This window comes from Lytechinus variegatus, chromosome 3 (genome assembly GCF_018143015.1).
Source record: "Lytechinus variegatus isolate NC3 chromosome 3, Lvar_3.0, whole genome shotgun sequence".
In the NCBI taxonomy this organism is placed as follows: Eukaryota; Metazoa; Echinodermata; class Echinoidea; order Temnopleuroida; family Toxopneustidae; genus Lytechinus; species Lytechinus variegatus.
In genome coordinates, this window is record NC_054742.1 from 75527941 (window position 1) to 75548921 (window position 20981).

The 20981-nt window shown below is 37.8% G+C and overlaps 1 protein-coding gene across 1 annotated transcript in view; it reads left to right on the top strand.

Moving 5' to 3' along the window:
• The window catches only part of LOC121411936 (zinc finger protein GLI3-like), a 128102-nt gene that overhangs the window by 58575 nt on the left and 48546 nt on the right, over positions 1 to 20981 (top strand). Inside the window, exons 10-11 of the mRNA XM_041604848.1 lie at positions 709 to 858; positions 2966 to 3130. Coding sequence (XP_041460782.1) covers positions 709 to 858; positions 2966 to 3130 — 315 coding nt within the window. The remainder of the gene's footprint in view (positions 1 to 708; positions 859 to 2965; positions 3131 to 20981) is intronic.

Here is a 20981-nt window from a genome sequence, read left to right on the forward strand (position 1 = left end):
CTTCCTGGAACACATTGTAGTGGAATATCCTGTGTTCCAATTAGTGGTATGTCAAACCCTGTATTGATTGGACTACATGTAGTACATGTATGTCTTTCAAATTATGTGTACTGAAAAAATAATGACAAAGGAATAAAACAAATAAATTAATTAGAAATTCAGAACAAGTACTGTTTACTCCACATTGGAACTGTTACAATTTTATCACTCCTTGTTAGTGCCTCAGCTCCAAGTACATTGTCTTTTTATTATACGCCTGTCTCGATGGGACGTATTACTGTATTACACCCAATGTCCGTCCGTCTGTCTGTCGTATAACTTTTCCTTGTAAAGGCAATAACTTCAGGTTTACTTAACCTAGGCTCATATAATGTGTGATGTGTATGATACAACCATGGATCCCAAGAAGCCTATTGATTTTGAGGTCAAAGGTCAAGGTTACAGCGACATGTTTTCATCTTACCACACTGCAGTCCTCGTAAACGTGATAACTTCAGTGTAACTTAGCCTTGGCTCATATAATTTGGTGCGTATGATACTAGCATAGATCCTAACAATTCTATTGATTTTGAGGCCAGAAGGTCAAAGGTGAATTCGCCATCTAATACTTTTCTTGCTTGACCAATAACTCTATTTTCCATGTTACCGACAGGCGTATTATGTGCTTGCCTTAGCGACGCTCTTGTTTGTTCTTATACATCCATACAGCATATCAACAATGATCACATTCACAACGAGCGTAAGGAGTTCATCTGTCGATGGCGTGATTGTATCCGAGAAGAGAAACCTTTTAAAGCTCAGTACATGTTAGTCGTTCATATGAGGAGACATACAGGCGAGAAACCTCATAAATGTAGTGTAAGTATGGGCCAATTCATCAGTTTGAGGTAACATACATGTAATCAAAGACATTGAATTTTCATTTTCATTTCCAAGTTGGCTTGTTAATTTTTGTCATTAAGTGATGACTCAAATTTTCAAAACTCAATAAAGCAGCATTAAGTCTAAGCTGTTTCTTTCTGTGGGAATCCTGTTCAGTGCCATATCACTGTTAATCATTTAATTTTAATTTTACTGTAAAGGGCAAATACTAACTTTGTTTGAATTTGAAAAAAAATATCATTTTGTACTTGAAAATGGTAGATAAGAGCATGGACCTATAAATAGATGGGCATTTAATAAAAGCATTTCTTTTGTTTGCATTGACGGTCACCACCTTTTGATTATGTGCATGTTAATGAGAACATACAGGTGTTCGGACAGTAGTGACTACCAATGCATTTCTGATATTAAAATGAAAACACACAAAGGAACAGTTTTCCTTGTCTTGATTTTTGTTGGCTTATGTCCTGTATCAGAATATGCCCTTCAGTCAACATACTTTGGAGCAGCAAGATAGAAATTAACAAATGTACCTACCTTCATGAAACTAATTTGGACTTTATTCTTAAGTCATTGATTCAAAGCAGCGAAAATCCCTGGCAAAGTTCAAACAGACGCCAAGCATACTCGTTAATGTTATGTCACAGCCGAGCGAGAGCTTGCGTTGTGGTTATAGTGTGAACTGAGCTAGCGCTATTCATTTTGGACTTGTGATTGATTTTTTGACTTGCGTTTAAATACAACTCTTTCTGCAATGGACCCCTGGGAATGCTTGTCACTAAAACTGGGGTTGAAGCCACATGCAGGCTGCAATAAGTGAAAGCTCCTCATACAGTAAAAGTGCTACATTATGTCTGAGTGCTACCAAATTCATTTGGATGTGGTTCTCACCATGGACGGATCCACAAATTTTGCCCACACTTTTGTCTCACCTGCATAGTAGAGTAAGACTACAGGCGCCGCTTTTGCGACGGCAACGGTGTCAACATCAAATCTTAACTGAAGGTTTAGTTTTTGAAATGAAAGCATAACTTGGAAAGTATATTGACCTAGTTCATCAAAGTTAGACACAAGGTTAATCTATATAGTATTACTGAACATCCTACCCGAGCTTCAGGTCACTTGACCAAAGTCAAAGGTCATTTAGGGTTAATGGACTTACATGTACACCATGTTGGGGAATCAACATCAAAATCTTAACCTTAGGTTAAGGTTTTGAAATGTCATTACTTCAAAAGTATTTTGACCTAGATCATGAAACGAGGCCATAAGGGTAATCAAATATTACTGGATATCCTGCCTGAGTTTCAAGTCACATGACCAAGGTCAAAAGTAATTGAGGGTCAATGAACTTTAGCCAAGTTGGGGGTATTTGTTGAATTTCCATCATAACTTTTAAAGTTTATGGATCTGATTCATAAAACTTGGACAAAAGAATAATCAAGTATCGCTGAACAACTCGTTCGAGTTTTAGGTCAGAAGACCAAAGTTTATGGATATTAATTTTGGGCTACCAAAAAAAAAACCCTCAAAAAAAGTTTGGAAATCTGAGTCTGGCCATTAATTTCTCCCAACTCCCAATTTTACACAATGCATATTTGACATCATTCAAAAGATCCTTTTTAATTCTATTCAAAATAATACCATGCTTGTTCTGATCATGCCATCATGCAAAGAGCAGGATTCAAAAGTGTTGGATGAGGTCGGAATTGAAGTCGGAATTGAAAAGCTGCAAAATGAGCAGAAATAGTCTTGAAGGGTCAATAAAGAACATGATTCTTTTGTCTGTGTCATTAGAGATGAAAATCCATTCAAATCGAGCCACTGCTCCTTTATTTTTGTCTCACCTGCATAGCAGTGTGAGACTAGAGGTGCCGCTTCTTATTCTTAACCAAGGTTAAGTTTTTGAAATATTGTAGCTTAAAAGTATAAACATGTAAATATATTTCATCATACTTGTACGATGCACGTTGGCAGTACAGGGCACGCTTTTCACTCAAACTGGGGGTGAATCCATGATGGGTTAATGTTTCTGTTGTATATTCCAATGTTATATAATATATAATTGTTTTATTTTGTATAGTTTGAAGGTTGTTACAAGGCTTATTCACGACTGGAGAATCTGAAGACTCATCTCAGATCCCATACTGGAGAGAGACCATATGTCTGTGAGTTTCAAGGCTGTACCAAAGCTTTCTCTAATGCATCAGACCGAGCTAAGCATCAGAACAGAACTCATTCAAATGCCGTAAGTTTGCCTGAAGTATGCTTTATTGTATGATGTTCACTTAGAGATCTAGGGCTTATTGTATACAGAGTTGATTTTAATACAACTCGTACATCAATCCAGTCTTGTAAGGTGTGCAGGACTTTTTTGAATACCCTGAATATTAAGAGCTGATTGGGATGGATTCAGTTAAGATTAAATATTCATATTTCAGTTTAATTATCATCATAATCTAGACTTCAAAAATGTAGGTAATAATTTGCTACTATTTAATCTAGGTAATGAAAATGCAATCTTACTTTTTAATAACTTCAGAGGAAAAATGGACAGGCTTTTCAGGGTTAACTGTTCATACTTGAGGTGGCTGTTAACTTGGAGCTTTTAAGAATAGATCACAGAAAATGTTACAAGTGTGCGATTTGCCAAAAAATCAATTTGCAGCACTGAGCATGGTATATCCATGACACACTATATCTTCATGCTCTTTCAATATACATTATTCATATTATAATATCCATTGACTAGCACAAATTAGTTCATTATAGCATGACTATTTAAAATGAAACAACTCTGACGGTATGATCTTATTGATACCGAGTCAATCTTCCTAAACAAGGTAGCAAGTCTCAACTTTGCCACATATGCATAGTGCAGAGTACCTTGTCTTGAAATTTAATTCTTCTGAAATACTTTTCACCTATATATAACTTTCTACCCCCACACTGAAAGTCATCGTGACCTTTGAAAACAGCAATGTCAAATGGCTCAACTTGCCCCATCTATGGGATAAATTGTGCCACCTTCTGGGGTAAGTTGAGCCACTAAACCTATGTACAAAATGTATGGGGAAAGAACTAGCATGCCAATTTTTTATTCAAAGTCCTTTCACTTGCTTATTCTCTATTAACATCCTCTAAAGGGAAAAGTAAAGTCATGTAAATTTGCTCATTTCTGCCTGAATATCTATGGCTTTTTAAGGTTTGCTTGTTTTTGTATATGAATTATCCATCCTCGGTTGTATGGCAAAAATTACTATTTTTCCCCAGTCTGAACTTAATGCGACAATTTCACATCCACACATTTCTTATGCATCCATCATTTAAAAGACTATGAAAAGAATGATGATCCATACCTGGACTTACAATGTTGTCCTTATGTCTTTATTATATCTAAAGACATATGTGTGTAGAAAGCACTATTTCATACCTTTTTTTTTTACTTTTTGGCTTGAATTTGTATTTTTCCCTCTAAAAGTACCTTTTGTTTCAAAATTGAAAACAATGTGGGAGGGTTAGGAGTTATGCAATGGGTCATCAATACATGACACCTCCACAATGTTCATTATTGGCCTGGGGGTGGTGGCTCAACTTGCCCCTGTGCTCAACTTACCACGCCTTCCCCTATATAATGCGCTTATATAGAGCACGCGCAGCACTGCTGGAGATAATGTTGTGCATTCGATTAGCATGAACTTGACTTAATGGTGTTGCCATGCTGGTCACATATGTTGTGCCACAATAAGCTTACACAAATGCACATTCTGAATAGTAAACAAATATACCAGGCTTTGAGTAGGCAAAGTGGAAATTATATGCCTGAGGTTGGACTGGGGAAAAATAGTAATTTTTGCCATACAACCGAGGATGGATAATTTCCTCTATACCTTGAAATAAAGGCCTGGTATATTAGTTTTATATCTTACTTTTTTATCAGTTAGAACAATAGATCTTGATAATCTATTTTTGTAATCGTAGTTAATCCTTTTTAATTTCAACCAGAATATAGATACCGTGCTGCCCTGACAGACATATTTTTCCTGAAGCCATGCTCTCAGTGGAAAGCAGATCAGTGTCTGTGCCTCCACGTGATTTGAGAGACACCTCGCTGACCTGAGAGATTGCATGATCTGTGACGTCACTGATGGAGTAGTGCACTATTCCATAATTGACGTCATAGAATAGTAAATTTCTTTAGTGGGCATTTCATTTTAACGTCATCGCATAATAGTGAGAATATGTTTGGTCACATGACATCAAACCAATCAGCATACAGGAATTTATGTAGGATATAATGTTTATTGTTGTGTCTGCATAAAAGAAGCGAGTTATAGGCACTCTTTCTCCAACAGTGGCAACAAAGATTTTTTTTATGCCACCATAACTTAAGAATATATTTGGATCAATTTGATGATAATTGGTCACAATCATAATCAGGTATCACTGATCATCTTGCTTGGTTTTTAGGTCATATGACCAAGGTCAAAGGTCATATAGGGGCAATTGATTTTGACAATGTTGTCTTATCATTGAAATCTTAATCCTGAAAGGACTAGGCTATTCGAAATGTATTGGACGGGGGCCATGATGGCCTTTCTGATCTCAGCCGTCGTTCGCGTGATTGCGTCGAAATTTGGCTTGCACATTCTTTACCACATAAATTACGAGCAAGTATACAAAAAAATGAGAGATTTCTTAATATTTATTATGAGTAAAATATGCACATTCATACTCATCGGGGAGATTGCCACACCCCGTCCAGAATTCAGCTGACTTTGGTGAGTTTGTCTCCACACAATCAATACAAGATGATGACACAGTGATCTCTTCCAATGTGGAGTCCCTATTCACAAATGTCCCAATCAAAGGAGCATGCAGAGTCGCTTGGGATTGCCTCACAGCAGACCCCAAGCTTGGCACAAGGACCAGCCTGACACCAGATAAAATTTCTGCTCTCCTAGAATTTGTCTTAAATTCTACATACTTCCTACACAAAGGCAAGTTCTGGGAACAAACAGAGGGCGCCGCCATGGGTAGCCCCATTACAGCCATCATCGGGTACCCGGTACCCGGTAGGATTTTTCCTTGAACGCTTTAGCGCCTATTAATATGGCGGCTCAGCTACAGCCGGGGTAATAATATGATACCAAGTATCAAAGCGCAGTTGAGTATATGCACATAGTAACTGCGCTATATAAATGGACATATTATTATTATCGCCAACATGTATATGGAAGCTTTCGAGAATGCTGCCCTCAACGACTGCCCGTTGAAACTCAAGTCTTAGATGTGGAAATGTTATGTTGACGACACCGACACCTTCGTCATCATCAACCAGGACAGCTCAAATGATCTCTTAGACTTCATGAATGGAAGGGAAACCACTATCAACATGCCGTCAAACGCGGTTTAATCAAATGCCTCTACAACAGGGCGAATAGAATCATCTATCAACCATCAGATTTGTCACCAGAACAGCTCCATCTCCAGTCGGCATTATCTCTGAATGGTTAACCTAAGGAGCAGATCAACTTAGAAGAGAAGCAGTTTGCTTGATGATGATGATCCACAGCATTTATATTGCGCCATATATCTGTTCAAACACATTCATAGCTGCAGGTTCATCCAATAAGTTAATCACTACACATCTGCCGAAATAAATGAGTTTTGAGAGACGGCGTAAAGAGTTCTTTGTTCTCAATTTCACAAAGTGAAGAAGGGAGAGAGTTTAGAGGCATGGAGCAATAGAAGAAAAGGCACTGTCTCCAAATCCTGTTAAGTGTGTGATGGGTACATGAAGAGTGACACCAGTACCAGATGAGCGCAAGCCAGGACGTACACAGTGTTGTTCTATAAGAGAAGTCATGTATCCTTGAGCTAAACCATGCACAGCCTTGAAAGTAAAGAGGATTTTGAATTCGATCCTGAACTTAATTGGTAGCCAATGCAAATCTGTGAGAATAGGGGTGATGTGGTCATTTTTCTTTGTACCAGTTAGCAGGCGAGCAGCAGCATTCTGTACACCTTGAAGTCTGTTCAGCATAGTGGAAGGAAGACCAGCCAGTAGACTGTTACAGAAGTCAATTCTGGAGGTGATTAAAGGTCAAGTCCACCTCAGAAAAATGTTGATTTGAATCAATAGAGAAAAATCAGACAAGTACAATGCTGAAAATTTCATCAAAATCGGATGTAAAATAAAAAAGTTATGACATTTAAAAGTTTCGCTTATTTTCAACAAAATAGTAATATGAACGAGCCAGTTACATCCAATTGAGATAGTCGATGATGTCACTCATTCACTATTTCTTTTGTTTTTTTGTTGTTTGAATTATACAATATTTCAATTTTTACCAATGTGATGATTAGGACCTCTTTGCCTGAAGCACAAAATGTTAAAATAATGGAATTCCACGTGTTCAGGGAGGAATGAAACTTCATTTCACATGACAATGATGAGAAAATAAAAATATTTCATATTTTATATAATAAAATACAAAAGAAATAGTGAGTGAGTGATGTCATCAACTCTCTCATTTGGATGTAACTGGTTCGTTCATATAACTATTTTGTTGAAAATAAGCGAAACTTTGAGTGCCATAACTTTCTTATTTTACATCCGATTTTGATGAAATTTTCAGTGTTTAGCTTGTTGAATTTTTCTCTTTTTATTCAAATCAAGTTTATGTTGGGGTGGATTTGTCCTTTAAGGAATGAATAAGGCTTTCTGCTGCAGAACGATTGAGTAGTGATCTTATAGCCGATATGTTCCGTAGCTGGTAGTAAGTTGCCTGACACACCTTGGAAATATGCTTGTCCATCTTCATACACTGGTCAAAGAAGACACCAAGATTACGAGCATTCTCTGAAGGAGCAACAGACACACAGCCAACTTGAATATTTTGTGGAACAATCTTGTTTCGCATATGTGCTGAAGAAATGACTAGATATTCAGTCTTGTCATGCCCTACGTCTCCTCCATAGCTCATCAACTACGGTGATGACTGGAGAAACAAAACATTCGCAGTCTTCAGGTCAGTCACCACTCTTAGAAACCAACTCATCAGAGCCAAAGATCCAGTTCCAACTCAGAGGAAAGATAGAGTTGTATACCAGATATCATGCAAGAACTGCAATTTCTCGTATATCAGAGAGATAGGCAGACCAGTAAAAGAAAGACTGTAAACTGAACATCAGAGAGACGTTAAGCAGCGAAACACCATACTTTTGGTTGTAGCAGAACACGCGTAGGAACGAAAAACACAAACTCGATTGGTCTGGTGTCAGATGCATCAACAGCACAGCATTGGCATACCAGACGTGTGAAGGAATCCATCCAGATTCGACTACATTCTAACACAATTCATCGAGACGTAGGCTTTGAGATTGCTGAATCATGGATGCTCTTCATCAGAAATCACCATAGCAGAAGAACACCCACCATCGACCAACAGCAACCACCACCGACCGGTCAGCATTCCGACACACTCACCAATGTACGACAATTTCCGCCTCTCCGACGTCCGAGCAAAATCTTTATCACTTGACAAAGTTGAGCAGCAGCCACCGAAACCTTGTGAACGCTTGTTCAAGTTTCAACTGCTTTGAGAGACAACCGATTAATCAACTATTGAATTCACTGTGATGAAGAACATCTTCAGAATATCAAAACTTATTTGTGAAAAACATTATTTGCATATTTATCACCCAACTTCACTTAAATTTTTTTTACCCAAATGTACCCTCTGAAGTCTTATTCAAAGGTTTTCCACAAAGAAAAAAAAATTGCAGAAACCAAATTTTTCCTTATGTTTTTCTTTGTTTTTAGAATTTATGTATTTCTTTGTTTATTCATCTGTTTTTTTCAATGGATATTATTACTAACCATTTAACAATTTAATTAACCCCTAAATTAATTAAGAAGAACAATATAGGAGCGCCTTGAGCACCTAACCAGGTGGATATGTGCGCAATATAGATATCCTATATTATTATTATTAGATAAAAACATAATCACCCTTTTATTTGTACACAAAGTATCAAAATGAGCCATTTTCGGCATGACATTGTCTCATAAAAAGTCATGTGGCTTCTTGACACGATACCGTACATCGCGAATTTGGTCTCAAAAGTTGCACAAGACTTCAAATAGAGATAACATCATCTTCAAACTCTTTTTCATAGCTTTTCCTCACAGGTTGGAGCTTTTCATTAAGACTGCAGGTATATATTTTTGTCTCACCTGCGAAGCAAAGTGAGACTATAGGCGCCGCTTTTCCGACGGCGGCGGCGGCGTCAACATCAAATCTTAACCTGAGGTTAAGTTTTTGAAATGACGTCATAACTTAGAAAGTATATGGACCTAGTTAATAAAACTTGGCCATAAGGTTAATCAAGTATTACTGAACATCCTATTAGAGTTTCATGTCACATGACCAAGGTCAAAGGTCATTTAGGGTCAATGAACTTAGACCATGTTGGAGGATTCAACATCGAAATCTTAACCTGAGGTTAAGTTTTTGAAATGTCATCATAACCTAGAAAGTATATGGACCTAGTTCATGAAACTTGGACATAAGGTTAATCAAGTATCACTGAACATCCTGCCTGAGTTTCACGTCACATGACCAAGGTCAAAGGTCATTTAGGGTCAATGAACTTTGGCCGAATTGGGGATATCTGTTGAATTCCCATCATAACTTTGAAAGTTTATGGATCTGATTCATGAAACTTAGACATAATAGTAATCAAGCATCACTGAAAATTTTGTGCAAGTTTCAGGTCTCATGATTAAGGTCAAAGGTCATTTAGGGTCAATGAACTTTGGCCGAATCGGGGGGTATCTGTTGAATTACCATCATAACTTTGAAAGTTTATTGGTCTAGTTCGTTAAACTTGGACATTAGAGTAATCAAGTATCACTGATTATCCTGTGCGCGTTTCAGGTCACATGACCAAGGTCAATGAACTTTGGCCGAATTGGGTGTATCTGTTGAATTACCATCATAACTTTGAAAGTTTATGGATCTGATTCATGAAACTTGTACATAAGAGTAATCAAGTATCACTGAACATCCTGTTTGAGTTTCAGGTCACATGATCAAGGTCAAAAATCATTTAGGGTCAATGAACTTTGGCCGAATCGGGGTATCTGTTGAATTACCATCATAACTTTGAAAGTTTATTGGTCTAGTTCGTTAAACTTGGACATTAGAGTAATCAAGTATCACTGAACATCCTGTGCGCGTTTCATGTCACATGACCAAGGTCAAAGGTCAATGAACTTTGGCCGAATTGGGTGTATCTGTTGAATAACCATATCTCTGTAAGTTTATTGGTCTAGTTCATAAAATGTGGACATAAGAGTAATCATGTATCACTGAACATCTTGTGCAAGTTAGAGTAGTATTCAAAGTCAGCACTGCTGCTATATTGAACTGCGTGATGCAGGTGAGACGGCCAGAGGCATTCCACTTGTTCTTGTACCCATCTGTTTTTGTCTTGCCTCCATCTGTTTTTGTCTTGCCTGAACAGTTAAGCAGAGACCTACATTTGTTTGATTGATATCATATTAATGTTCCTTCACTTTTAATGGCTTTAAGACCACTAACTCAGCCTGAAAAAAAACTTTGTAATGCTGTGAAATAGCGACTACCACTAAAATAAGTCTAGCTAGATGCAGAGCACTGGTCATGTCAATCCTTTCTTCCCTTTTTTAGTTTTTGTGCAACTTGTTCTCATTTCTTTATTTCTGCATCAGTTCTGTTTACACTTGATACAAATGATCCTTGGTTAATACCACATGTATGTTCATGAGGATGATAAGGTCAAATGTATTCTAGGGGTCCAAAGATCATGTTGCATATTTCATTGATCGCGAAATCAGGCGAGACTTGTGGTTCATGAGCTACCTTGTTTTTATTACCCTCAATCTCATCAGGATGAGGTCTTCTGACCCAGCAAAGCTACCGTGAGTGATTCAACCACTCAGTGCTGTTCCCTAAAATCAGTGGCAGTGAGTACAAGGGCAGTCATTAGAGTCCTGCGACAGGCTCTAGAGAGGATGGAACTGTGGAGATGTAAAGTAATTGCCAAGTACCCTGTGACAGGGCCTATACAATTTGGGAGCCCCGAATGCATGGTGACTTCTCTTGGACTGATTGACCTAGTGGCCATTGGGTCCAATGACCAGGGTAAGAGCGTAGTGCTCTTCCCCTGGCAATCAAATCGACTAGGTTTGGTGCACCGTAAGTCCTCTTTCTCTGGCTGATGTTTAGGTAATGGCCAAGGTTATCATGGAGGTGCCTGATTCTGACTGAGTTGTGCTTTGCACGACCTTGAAGATTGAATAACCCACCAGCCATCAGGTCAAAAAGACCACAGTGCGACTAGTGACATTTCCCTGATGGTGCCAGTACGGCGAGTCAAAAATGGCCATCTAAACATTTTTTTTACCAGCTACATATAGGTGGTTTGAATAAAACAGCTGTTTTCGACTAGTATGCGCCTGCCGTATGTGAAATGTGACTTTAGCATCAGGGCCACCTGCAGTCGAAAGAGAACCATGAATCCGAAGTTATGAGATTTGGGGGACGCTACCTCCTTGCCTGCAGCTGTACTGAGATAGCCGTTCTGTGCAGGAAACTGTGATTGTCTAACTTTTCTCTTATGAACTCTTTAGCCCCTTTATCGAATGACTCACAAGAAGAAGATAAGTAGACATAAGCCCTTGTAATACATGTAGGGCAGTCTTGCCTCTTCTTTGTGGACAGCTAAGCGTTGCAGCCTCCAGCGCTGCTTCAGAGCCTCTCAGAGCACTGTTTATCTTCACCAGAATGCCGGTGATATTGAGCACCGAGCCGATCGACTAGACGACTGCCAGTCTGCACACTGGGAAGCCATCAGTGAATCTTTAGATCTGCCGCTGCAAGTGCCTCCCCATGAGCTATTCCCCCCTTATTCCAGGACCATTGATCGTTGCCCTGCGTCTGGTAGTAGACGCCTGAGTCACCAACCAGGGACTCCACAGCCTAGGTTGCTCTTGGAACTTTGCTATTAGAGGTGACCTTGTTGGACAAAGAGTCCTAATCTGACTAGCGCACCTGTTCGGCTCCCCCACCAAACCTTCATAGTTGCTCCCTGATTCCAGGACACTCTTTCAGGGGTAGCTCCCTCATCTTTATCCCCTGTACCGATGGAAGATGAGGGACAAACTCTTTCCCCTGAACGGAAGGAGGGGAATCAAGAAATGATAGGAGCCTGGGGCGGTATTCTGAACATTGTCTTTTCTCCATATTTTATCTTTTCTCAGAGATATGACAAGATCGGTATTCTGGTGGATGTCATTACTTTTGTCACAAAAATTGTCATAAATTTTGTCTCTTCTCTTTACTCTTCATGCATTACGTTCGCATTATTGCACAACCACACATTTCCCATAGATGTCCTCTGTCCCATTATTTTTCGAACAATTGCATGCCCCGGAACATGCCTAGCTATAATGTATAGCCTGATGTTTTTGTATACCGTACATGTGTACCGATCAATCGCGCGTGCGACATTAGTTTAGCATTCGACGGATTATCGCAGTTTACAAATTACAGAATCGTTGAGTTTTCCAAAAAAATCAATACATCCAGATCACAGCCAGGAAGTTCATTGAAAAAGGAGAGGAGAAAATCAATAAAACCTTCCTCACAAACAATACCATGGCCAGGTTTATTGTTAGGAGTCTGTGACTCTGGCACGAATGTGAATGAGACCCTTTCAATGGAGTACAGTACCAGGCAAAAATTTACTCTCTATTATTTTCCACTATATATGGGCTGTTTTTTATCAGATTATCATGATTTTGGTATCAATACAAAGCTAATGTAATGAACAGTCCAAGTGGATAAATAAAAATCATGCCACTAACACAAGAACCAAAGTAAAAGGGGGGCTAAATTTTGTTAGAAGTATTAGGAGAAAGCATTTAGAAAATGTAATTTACTATACATATTTCCATAATTTAGCCAATAAATTTATATACGATAAGAAAACCCAGGAAACACTCTACAGGTTTGCTAAACATTTTCTTTAAAAATGATCAGATAAAAAGTTATGGCACTCTAAATAACAGTGTATTATACTGCGTAGAGGGGATCACTGCTAAAATAATGCAACACAGGGGGTTTACAGGTGAACGCATGAAGAGTTAACGCGCACCAAAATACGCAGATTCAAATGCGCATAATCATTTTATAGAAGCAAAAGATATGACAAAAGTTATGACAGGGGGACAGCAGTCATAAATTTTCTCATATCTTTTAGTACCAAATATCCCGATATCCTGCCGACTGATGATAGGAGCCTGGGGCGGTATTCTGAACATTGTATTTTCTCCATATTTTATCTTTTCTCAGAGATATGACAAGATCGGTATTCTGGTGGATGTCATTACTTTTGTCACAAAAATTGTCATAAATTTTGTCTCTTCTCTTTACTCCTCATGCATTACGTTCGCATTATTGCACAACCACACATTTCCCATAGATGTCCTCTGTCCCATTATTTTTCGAACAATTGCATGCCCCGGAACATGCCTAGCTATAATGTATAGCCTGATGTTTTTGTATACTGTACATGTGTACCGATCAATCGCGCATGCGACATTAGTTTAGCATTCGACGGATTATCGCAGTTTACAAATTACAGAATCGTTGAGTTTTCCAAAAAAATCAATACATCCAGATCACAGCCAGGAAGTTCATTGAAAAAGGAGAGGAGAAAATCAATAAAACCTTCCTCACAAACAATACCATGGCCAGGTTTATTGTTAGGAGTCTGTGACTCTGGCACGAATGTGAATGAGACCCTTTCAATGGAGTACAGTACCAGGCAAAAATTTACTCTCTATTATTTTCCACTATATATGGGCTGTTTTTTATCAGATTATCATGATTTTGGTATCAATACAAAGCTAATGTAATGAACAGTCCAAGTGGATAAATAAAAATCATGCCACTAACACAAGAACCAAAGTAAAAGGGGGGCTAAATTTTGTTAGAAGTATTAGGAGAAAGCATTTAGAAAATGTAATTTACTATACATATTTCCATAATTTAGCCAATAAATTTATATACGATAAGAAAAACCCAGGAAACACTCTACAGGTTTGCTAAACATTTTCTTTAAAAATGATCAGATAAAAAGTTATGGCACTCTAAATAACAGTGTATTATACTGCGTAGAGGGGATCACTGCTAAAATAATGCAACACAGGGGGTTTACAGGTGAACACATGAAGAGTTAACGCGCACCAAAATACGCAGATTCAAATGCGCATAATCATTTTATAGAAGCAAAAGATATGACAAAAGTTATGACAGGGGGACAGCAGTCATAAATTTTCTCATATCTTTTAGTACCAAATATCCCGATATCCTGCCGACTGATGATAGGAGCCTGGGGCGGTATTCTGAACATTGTATTTTCTCCATATTTTATCTTTTCTCAGAGATATGACAAGATCGGTATTCTGGTGGATGTCATTACTTTTGTCACAAAAATTGTCATAAATTTTGTCTCTTCTCTTTACTCCTCATGCAATACGTTCGCATTATTGCACAACCACACATTTCCCATAGATGTCCTCTGTCCAATTATTTTTCGAACAATTGCATGCCCCGGAACATGCCTAGCTATAATGTATAGCCTGATGTTTTTGTATACTGTACATGTGTACCGATCAATCGCGCGTGCGACATTAGTTTAGCATTCGACGGATTATCGCAGTTTACAAATTACAGAATCGTTGAGTTTTCCAAAAAAATCAATACATCCAGATCACAGCCAGGAAGTTCATTGAAAAAGGAGAGGAGAAAATCAATAAAACCTTCCTCACAAACAATACCATGGCCAGGTTTATTGTTAGGAGTCTGTGACTCTGGCACGAATGTGAATGAGACCCTTTCAATGGAGTACAGTACCAGGCAAAAATTTACTCTCTATTATTTTCCACTATATATGGGCTGTTTTTTATCAGATTATCATGATTTTGGTATCAATACAAAGCTTATGTAATGAACAGTCCAAGTGGATAAATAAAAATCATGCCACTAACACAAGAACCAAAGTAAAAGGGGGGCTAAATTTGTTAGAAGTATTAGGAGAAAGCATTTAGAAAATGTAATTTACTATACATATTTCCATAATTTAGCCAATAAATTTATATACGATAAGAAAACCCAGGAAACACTCTACAGGTTTGCTAGACATTTTCTTTAAAAATGATCAGATAAAAAGTTATGGCACTCTAAATAACAGTGTATTATAGTGCGTAGAGGGGATCACTGCTAAAATAATGCAACACAGGGGGTTTACAGGTGAACGCATGAAGAGTTAACCTGCACCAAAATACGCAGATTCAAATGCGCGTAATCATTTTATAGAAGCAAAAGATATGACAAAAGTTATGACAGGGGGACAGCAGTCATAAATTTTCTCATATCTTTTAGTACCAAATATCCCGATATCCTGCCGACTGGATGTCAAGCATATAATGGTATTATTTACATCAGATTGTAGTATCAGTTTCACTCGTCATCCATGACAATTTTCAAATTTATTTTTCATGCTACAATTAGTTAGGCCCTACATATTAATTACTCCTTTTTTCTCTCTGTTTTCCTTCTTATTCTACTGCTCCTCTAAAATCTTTAACAGCTCCCTGTCTCTCTATGTAATTAAGCGCATCAATATTTGCATAGTTGCGCGATGCCAGCATCTGTATTGGGGATACGCCCTACCTGTCACGGGGCCTTCCTATCAGCTAAATAGGGCTCCCACTGGGAACTAACAGTGATTTTGAGTGGTTTGTTTCTGAAAAGATGGGCGTGAACTTTGAGAGATGTGACAAGGAAAAGACAATGTTCAGAATACCGATTTGTGACAATCATAGCGGTGTCACATCTCGGAGAGAAATGACAAACTTTATGACAAAAGTTATGACAGAGTTCCAGAATACCACCCCTGGTGTTTATGGGCTTCCACTCATATTTCTGTGCCAATGGAGAGGTTTCTCAATAAAACACTGAAAATATGATCATAATAGGACAAGAAATAATAAAGTTAGGACATTTCAAATATTTTCATTTTTTGGTTGAGACACTTTCAGCTATCCGTCAGCAACTTACATGGCTAAATTGGATTATCTTGCCATGGCCTGTTGGGTGCATGTACTCCCTTTTTGTCACAGCTACCGCCATCCTGCTTTATCTTTGCGAGTGCATGGGCCCAAGGAGGCCGTCATCCCTGAGCTTGGGGGCGCGGCCTATAGCCAGGATGAGACGCTTCCATAATCTGGTATCATTTTCAGAGATTTGGGATACCTTAACTCTTTACTTCACCACCCTTACAGGTGTGCATTGTTGTGGGAGAAAGCTGAGGTCGAGCTTCCATTGATTCGTTCTTGGGCACTGGGGGTATTTCCCCATTGGCTCTGTACCCAGATTTCTGATGGTCCCGGCCACTGCACAGATATAGGGCGTTTTAGTGTCTACCTTTTTAACACTCTGGATCCATTCTCTTTGCCAGTGCCTACTTCTCTCAAGAACTTAGCTCACTTCCCCTCTTTTTGCCATAAGATTTCCCTTGGATGAATTCGTGCTGATCTAGCATAATCAAGTAGATGTTTTGAGTTATTATTACTCGAGCATTTCACTCCTTGTTTACAGTCGTTAAAAGGACTACACTCAATTCCGAAAGATACTCTTCTTCGTAACTTTCACTTTCTCATCTCTCCATTTCACTTATACCTCTATCAACTCTTTACATGTATCTCAGTCCTTTCTAGGACATTACTCATGGTGTACTCAATTGTTCATACCACCATGGAAACATGTTATTAATGAGATAACTGGATACATCTATTTCAGTCCAGGATAGAAGAGGCATAACCTTGCTTTTATATACACAATATTTTTTGATGGTTTCTTGTCAATTCGAGGGTGCTGATTACGAATCTGAATGATGCCACCCCTGTAACCTTGAACATTTTCCGCAAATTGGCAAAATCCAATATCGCCGCCCAAATATGCAAATTATCCATGAAAATCATAAAATTGTGCGCACATTGGCTATACAATGCAAGGAATTGTGTGGCAGGAGTGAAATACTCTCTGAAAAAATAATTTTTGACAAAATATTTATTTTTCTGATATTCAAAATGGTTGCCATAGGCTCTTGTATACTCTATGATGTAAAATATGAATAGGAAAACTAATTTTCACAAAAATGAGCACTAAACTGCAAAAAATCACAATGTATGAACGAAGTAGTACATGCAAATCATCAATACTAACGAGATATATCATTTACTATGTCATATATGGGAACATTAATGTATTTTGATATCTAAAATAGCCGCCACTGGCCCACAGTATTGCGTACAATGGCAATGGGGGGCCAAAAACTTGACAAGAGTGATCACTAAAATGCATATTATTAAGATTAAATGAGTGGAATACTGACTAAAACTTAATTGTGTACGAAATATATTATCAATATTCATGTATGTGATGAATGTTGTATTTTGATATTCAAAATGGCTGCCAAAGGCCCTATAAGTATTATGCACAATGAGAAAGAGGAGCAAAGAAATCACAAGAGTGAGCACTAAAATGCATATATATGTGATAAATTAATGGGATACTGTCTAAAAACATATTTTCTAACGAAACGTATCATTCAGGTTTCAAGTTTGTGTTAAATACTGTATTTTGACTTTCAAAATGGCCGCCATAGACATTAACTGTATTATGTACAATGCAAAGTGGGAAACCAATATTCACAGGAGTGAGCACCATAAATGCATGTATAGTGATCTATGAGTAAAATATTGTCTGAAAGCATAATTTCTATTAAGATATATCATTTATTCTGCCAGTTAGGTGATAAATACTGTTATTGGAAAGTCAAAATGGCCGCTACAGGCCCTTACAGTATTATGCACAATGTGAATGGGAACAAATCATTTCAATAGAATTTGGCTTTGCTTTGCCAAATGGTGATGTATGAGTGAAATATTGTCTGAAAACATGATTTATAACAAATTATTACCCGTATCAGACATATGAGCTGGTCATTTACAAAACCGTATTGCCCTACATTTTCTGAATATCTTCTTGTTGTAGTATAAATAATGGGCATCGGTATTCATGAGACGGGGTTTCTAAATCATATAATTTGCATGTTTATTTGTTTTGTTTTCAGATACTCACTGAAAGCATGGACCTATTAGGTCCATGCTGAGACTATAGCTCTCATAAGACTTCTGTTGATGATGCTTATACTAATAATATCCAATCAAGATTCGTTTATCACTGTCAATTATTGCTACGTTCATTTGTATCATTCTATACTCACCTATAAATAATCAAACTGCCCATCACGAGCGGGAGAAATATTTTTAGTCATTCATTATACTTTAATATTATGACTTTGTTCTTATTATTTATTAATTGCGATTTAAAATGTTTTGAAAGTAAAGCTTAATTGACAGGAAAGCAGATTTCTAATTCAAATAATGCACTGTGTATGCCTACAAAATGCGTGTGTGAAAGAGAGAGGAAGGGTTGTAGCTAGTATGGTCGAAGGGAGAGAGCGAAAGGGGAGGGGTCGTGGCGTGGACAATAACCAGGGGATGTTAAGATCGTATGTGTGTGTGTGTGGGATTGGTGAAGAAGTCAATATTCGAAGCGAATGCATATTTATAGACATGTCTATACTACTACTGGTGATGACGGCGGAATAATCTTTTTTTACAAGTATGTATATTTTGGCGATTTTGAATTTTAAAAATATTTTCTTGCACCATGAGTGAGAAGATCGATGTACGTGATTCAATAAATTGCATCAGTTTTTAAGTTAACAGAAATTCACGAACAGATTACTAAAAATGAAAAAAAAAGAGTCAGAAAGATCTAATTCTTAATTTAATAGCCCATCCAGCGTAAACAACATGAAGGATATTTGAGGTCATGAAATCAGCTGATTGGCATTCAAACAACAGGTTAACAGGTCACGCACATGGCACACATTCTATGGGCGGAAATTTGGGGAAACCCATTTTCAAGCACGATGATTGGCTCAACCCCGAAAGTGAATACTAAGTAGATCACGTGCCATCGGCTTTGGGGCGTCTCGTTGACATTCCAACTCATTTCATAAGTAATTAGGCTAATGACATTGTAAAGATAACTCTATACAAAACACAATTCCGATATAAAACATATTGAGACATAAGTGAATTTGAAAAATTCATCCAACGATATTCAAATTATACTAGCAACTCATGTGGGCGTAAACAAATGAAATACATGTCCTCTAAACGTTCACATATATCAACTTCAATAATTTGTACTTGAAATGCAGGGACCGCGTAAAGATCTTGAAAGTGGGGGGGGGCTGACCATGCAAAAAACACTATTAGGTGGTTCATTTTATGTCTTTGTACACGGTTTTGGGAAAAAAGTGGGGTGGCTGAGTCCCACCCAGCCCCCCCCCCCTGTTTCCATGGCTCCTGAAATTAATATCTGTGAATGAATTGTCAATTTCACTTTGTTGTATAGTTCTGTCGAAATCTATTGAATCACGTACCCCTTTCCAATCGCCATAAAGATTATGCAGTCACAATCACAGTAGACACATCGATAAATGATTTTTAATTTCATTCGCTCCGAACATTGACTTCTTCTCGCCCCCCCCCCCACAAAGTCACAAACATCCCATCATTTTCATTTACATTACCCACGACCACCTCCCATTATTCTCTTTCTCCTTTACACCGGACCTTTACACAAATTAATTTCAAATAATATTTTATTTTAATTCGTAATTGTTAAGCAATTGTACAACAAATTCATGAAGCATTCACTGTGATGACTACAAACATTTCTCAGGACCGTGACAGGTGCGTTCATTATTTAAATTGGCAGGCAAAGAGAAATAAGAACAATACAAATGAAAATACACTGTAGGTATAACTCACATTAAAAAGTGAGTCGTAATATACTAAAAAGTTTGAATAATATGTATAAAGATTATTACTTATGAAAATTATAACAGAGTCAATGAATATCTGGAAATAAAAAGAAAACATTCAAATTAAATCAGTTTTGGATCCCATCTAATTTTGAAAGACTCGGATCCCCGCAGATCAAGCATTTTGATGCCATGTGCAATATGTGGCCATGGCGAGCGCGAATGCAGTGACACAGAACTTGGTAGACACACCGTCACTAAACTAATCAAAACTTTCATAAGATCGATGCAGAGATCAAGACATTGGAAATTAGGGAGTAAAATCGGAATATAAATGTGATTAAATCATTTTGCTGTAAGTAAATGAGTTGGACAATATATCAATCCATTCCGGTGGCTTTGTCATTATTAACGTGATCTTTTAATAATTCTTCTCAATTCTCTCTACGTCAGCGTCATCAGAAATGCATTCATGTGCCGGTGGGCGGTGCGGTAAATGTAGCTATGAGGCCTGGGACGAGATGAAACTAAATTTCGATTGAATTTTTCTATTTTTTTTGACACACTTTACTTTTGACAAAATAAGTGACAATATCAACTGAAATTCAAGACATCTGAATGACATTGCCCAACCCAGTAACCAATGGTACCTCTCTCTCCTCACTTTTTTGAGCGTATTTACTACCATTTCACAGATGTAAATAATGTGAGCAACGCAATACGCAAATGCGAGGTAAACATCTTGGGCCTCGAGTCGAGGTCGTATCGTAGGTCCATGCTCTGAGTGAGTCAAAGAAATCCCGGGAAGAAATCGTGGACGAAATAATCGACAAGTTTATTTTAGGATCTGAAAAGCTAATTGTTTTTTTTAAATATAATCAGTTTTTTGTGTAGATCTAGGCGTGTTTTACAGTTGTCGGGGGAAGTTCACGGTTGTCAGATTTGCTCTAAAAAATTTCAGGGTTGTCGGCGCCCGACAAGCGTGACGCATGGTAGCGAGAACGTTGGACACAATAGAACTCTGTTTTTTAAAGAAATATCCCCATTATCATGATTTTTGCTCTAGATATCTGATT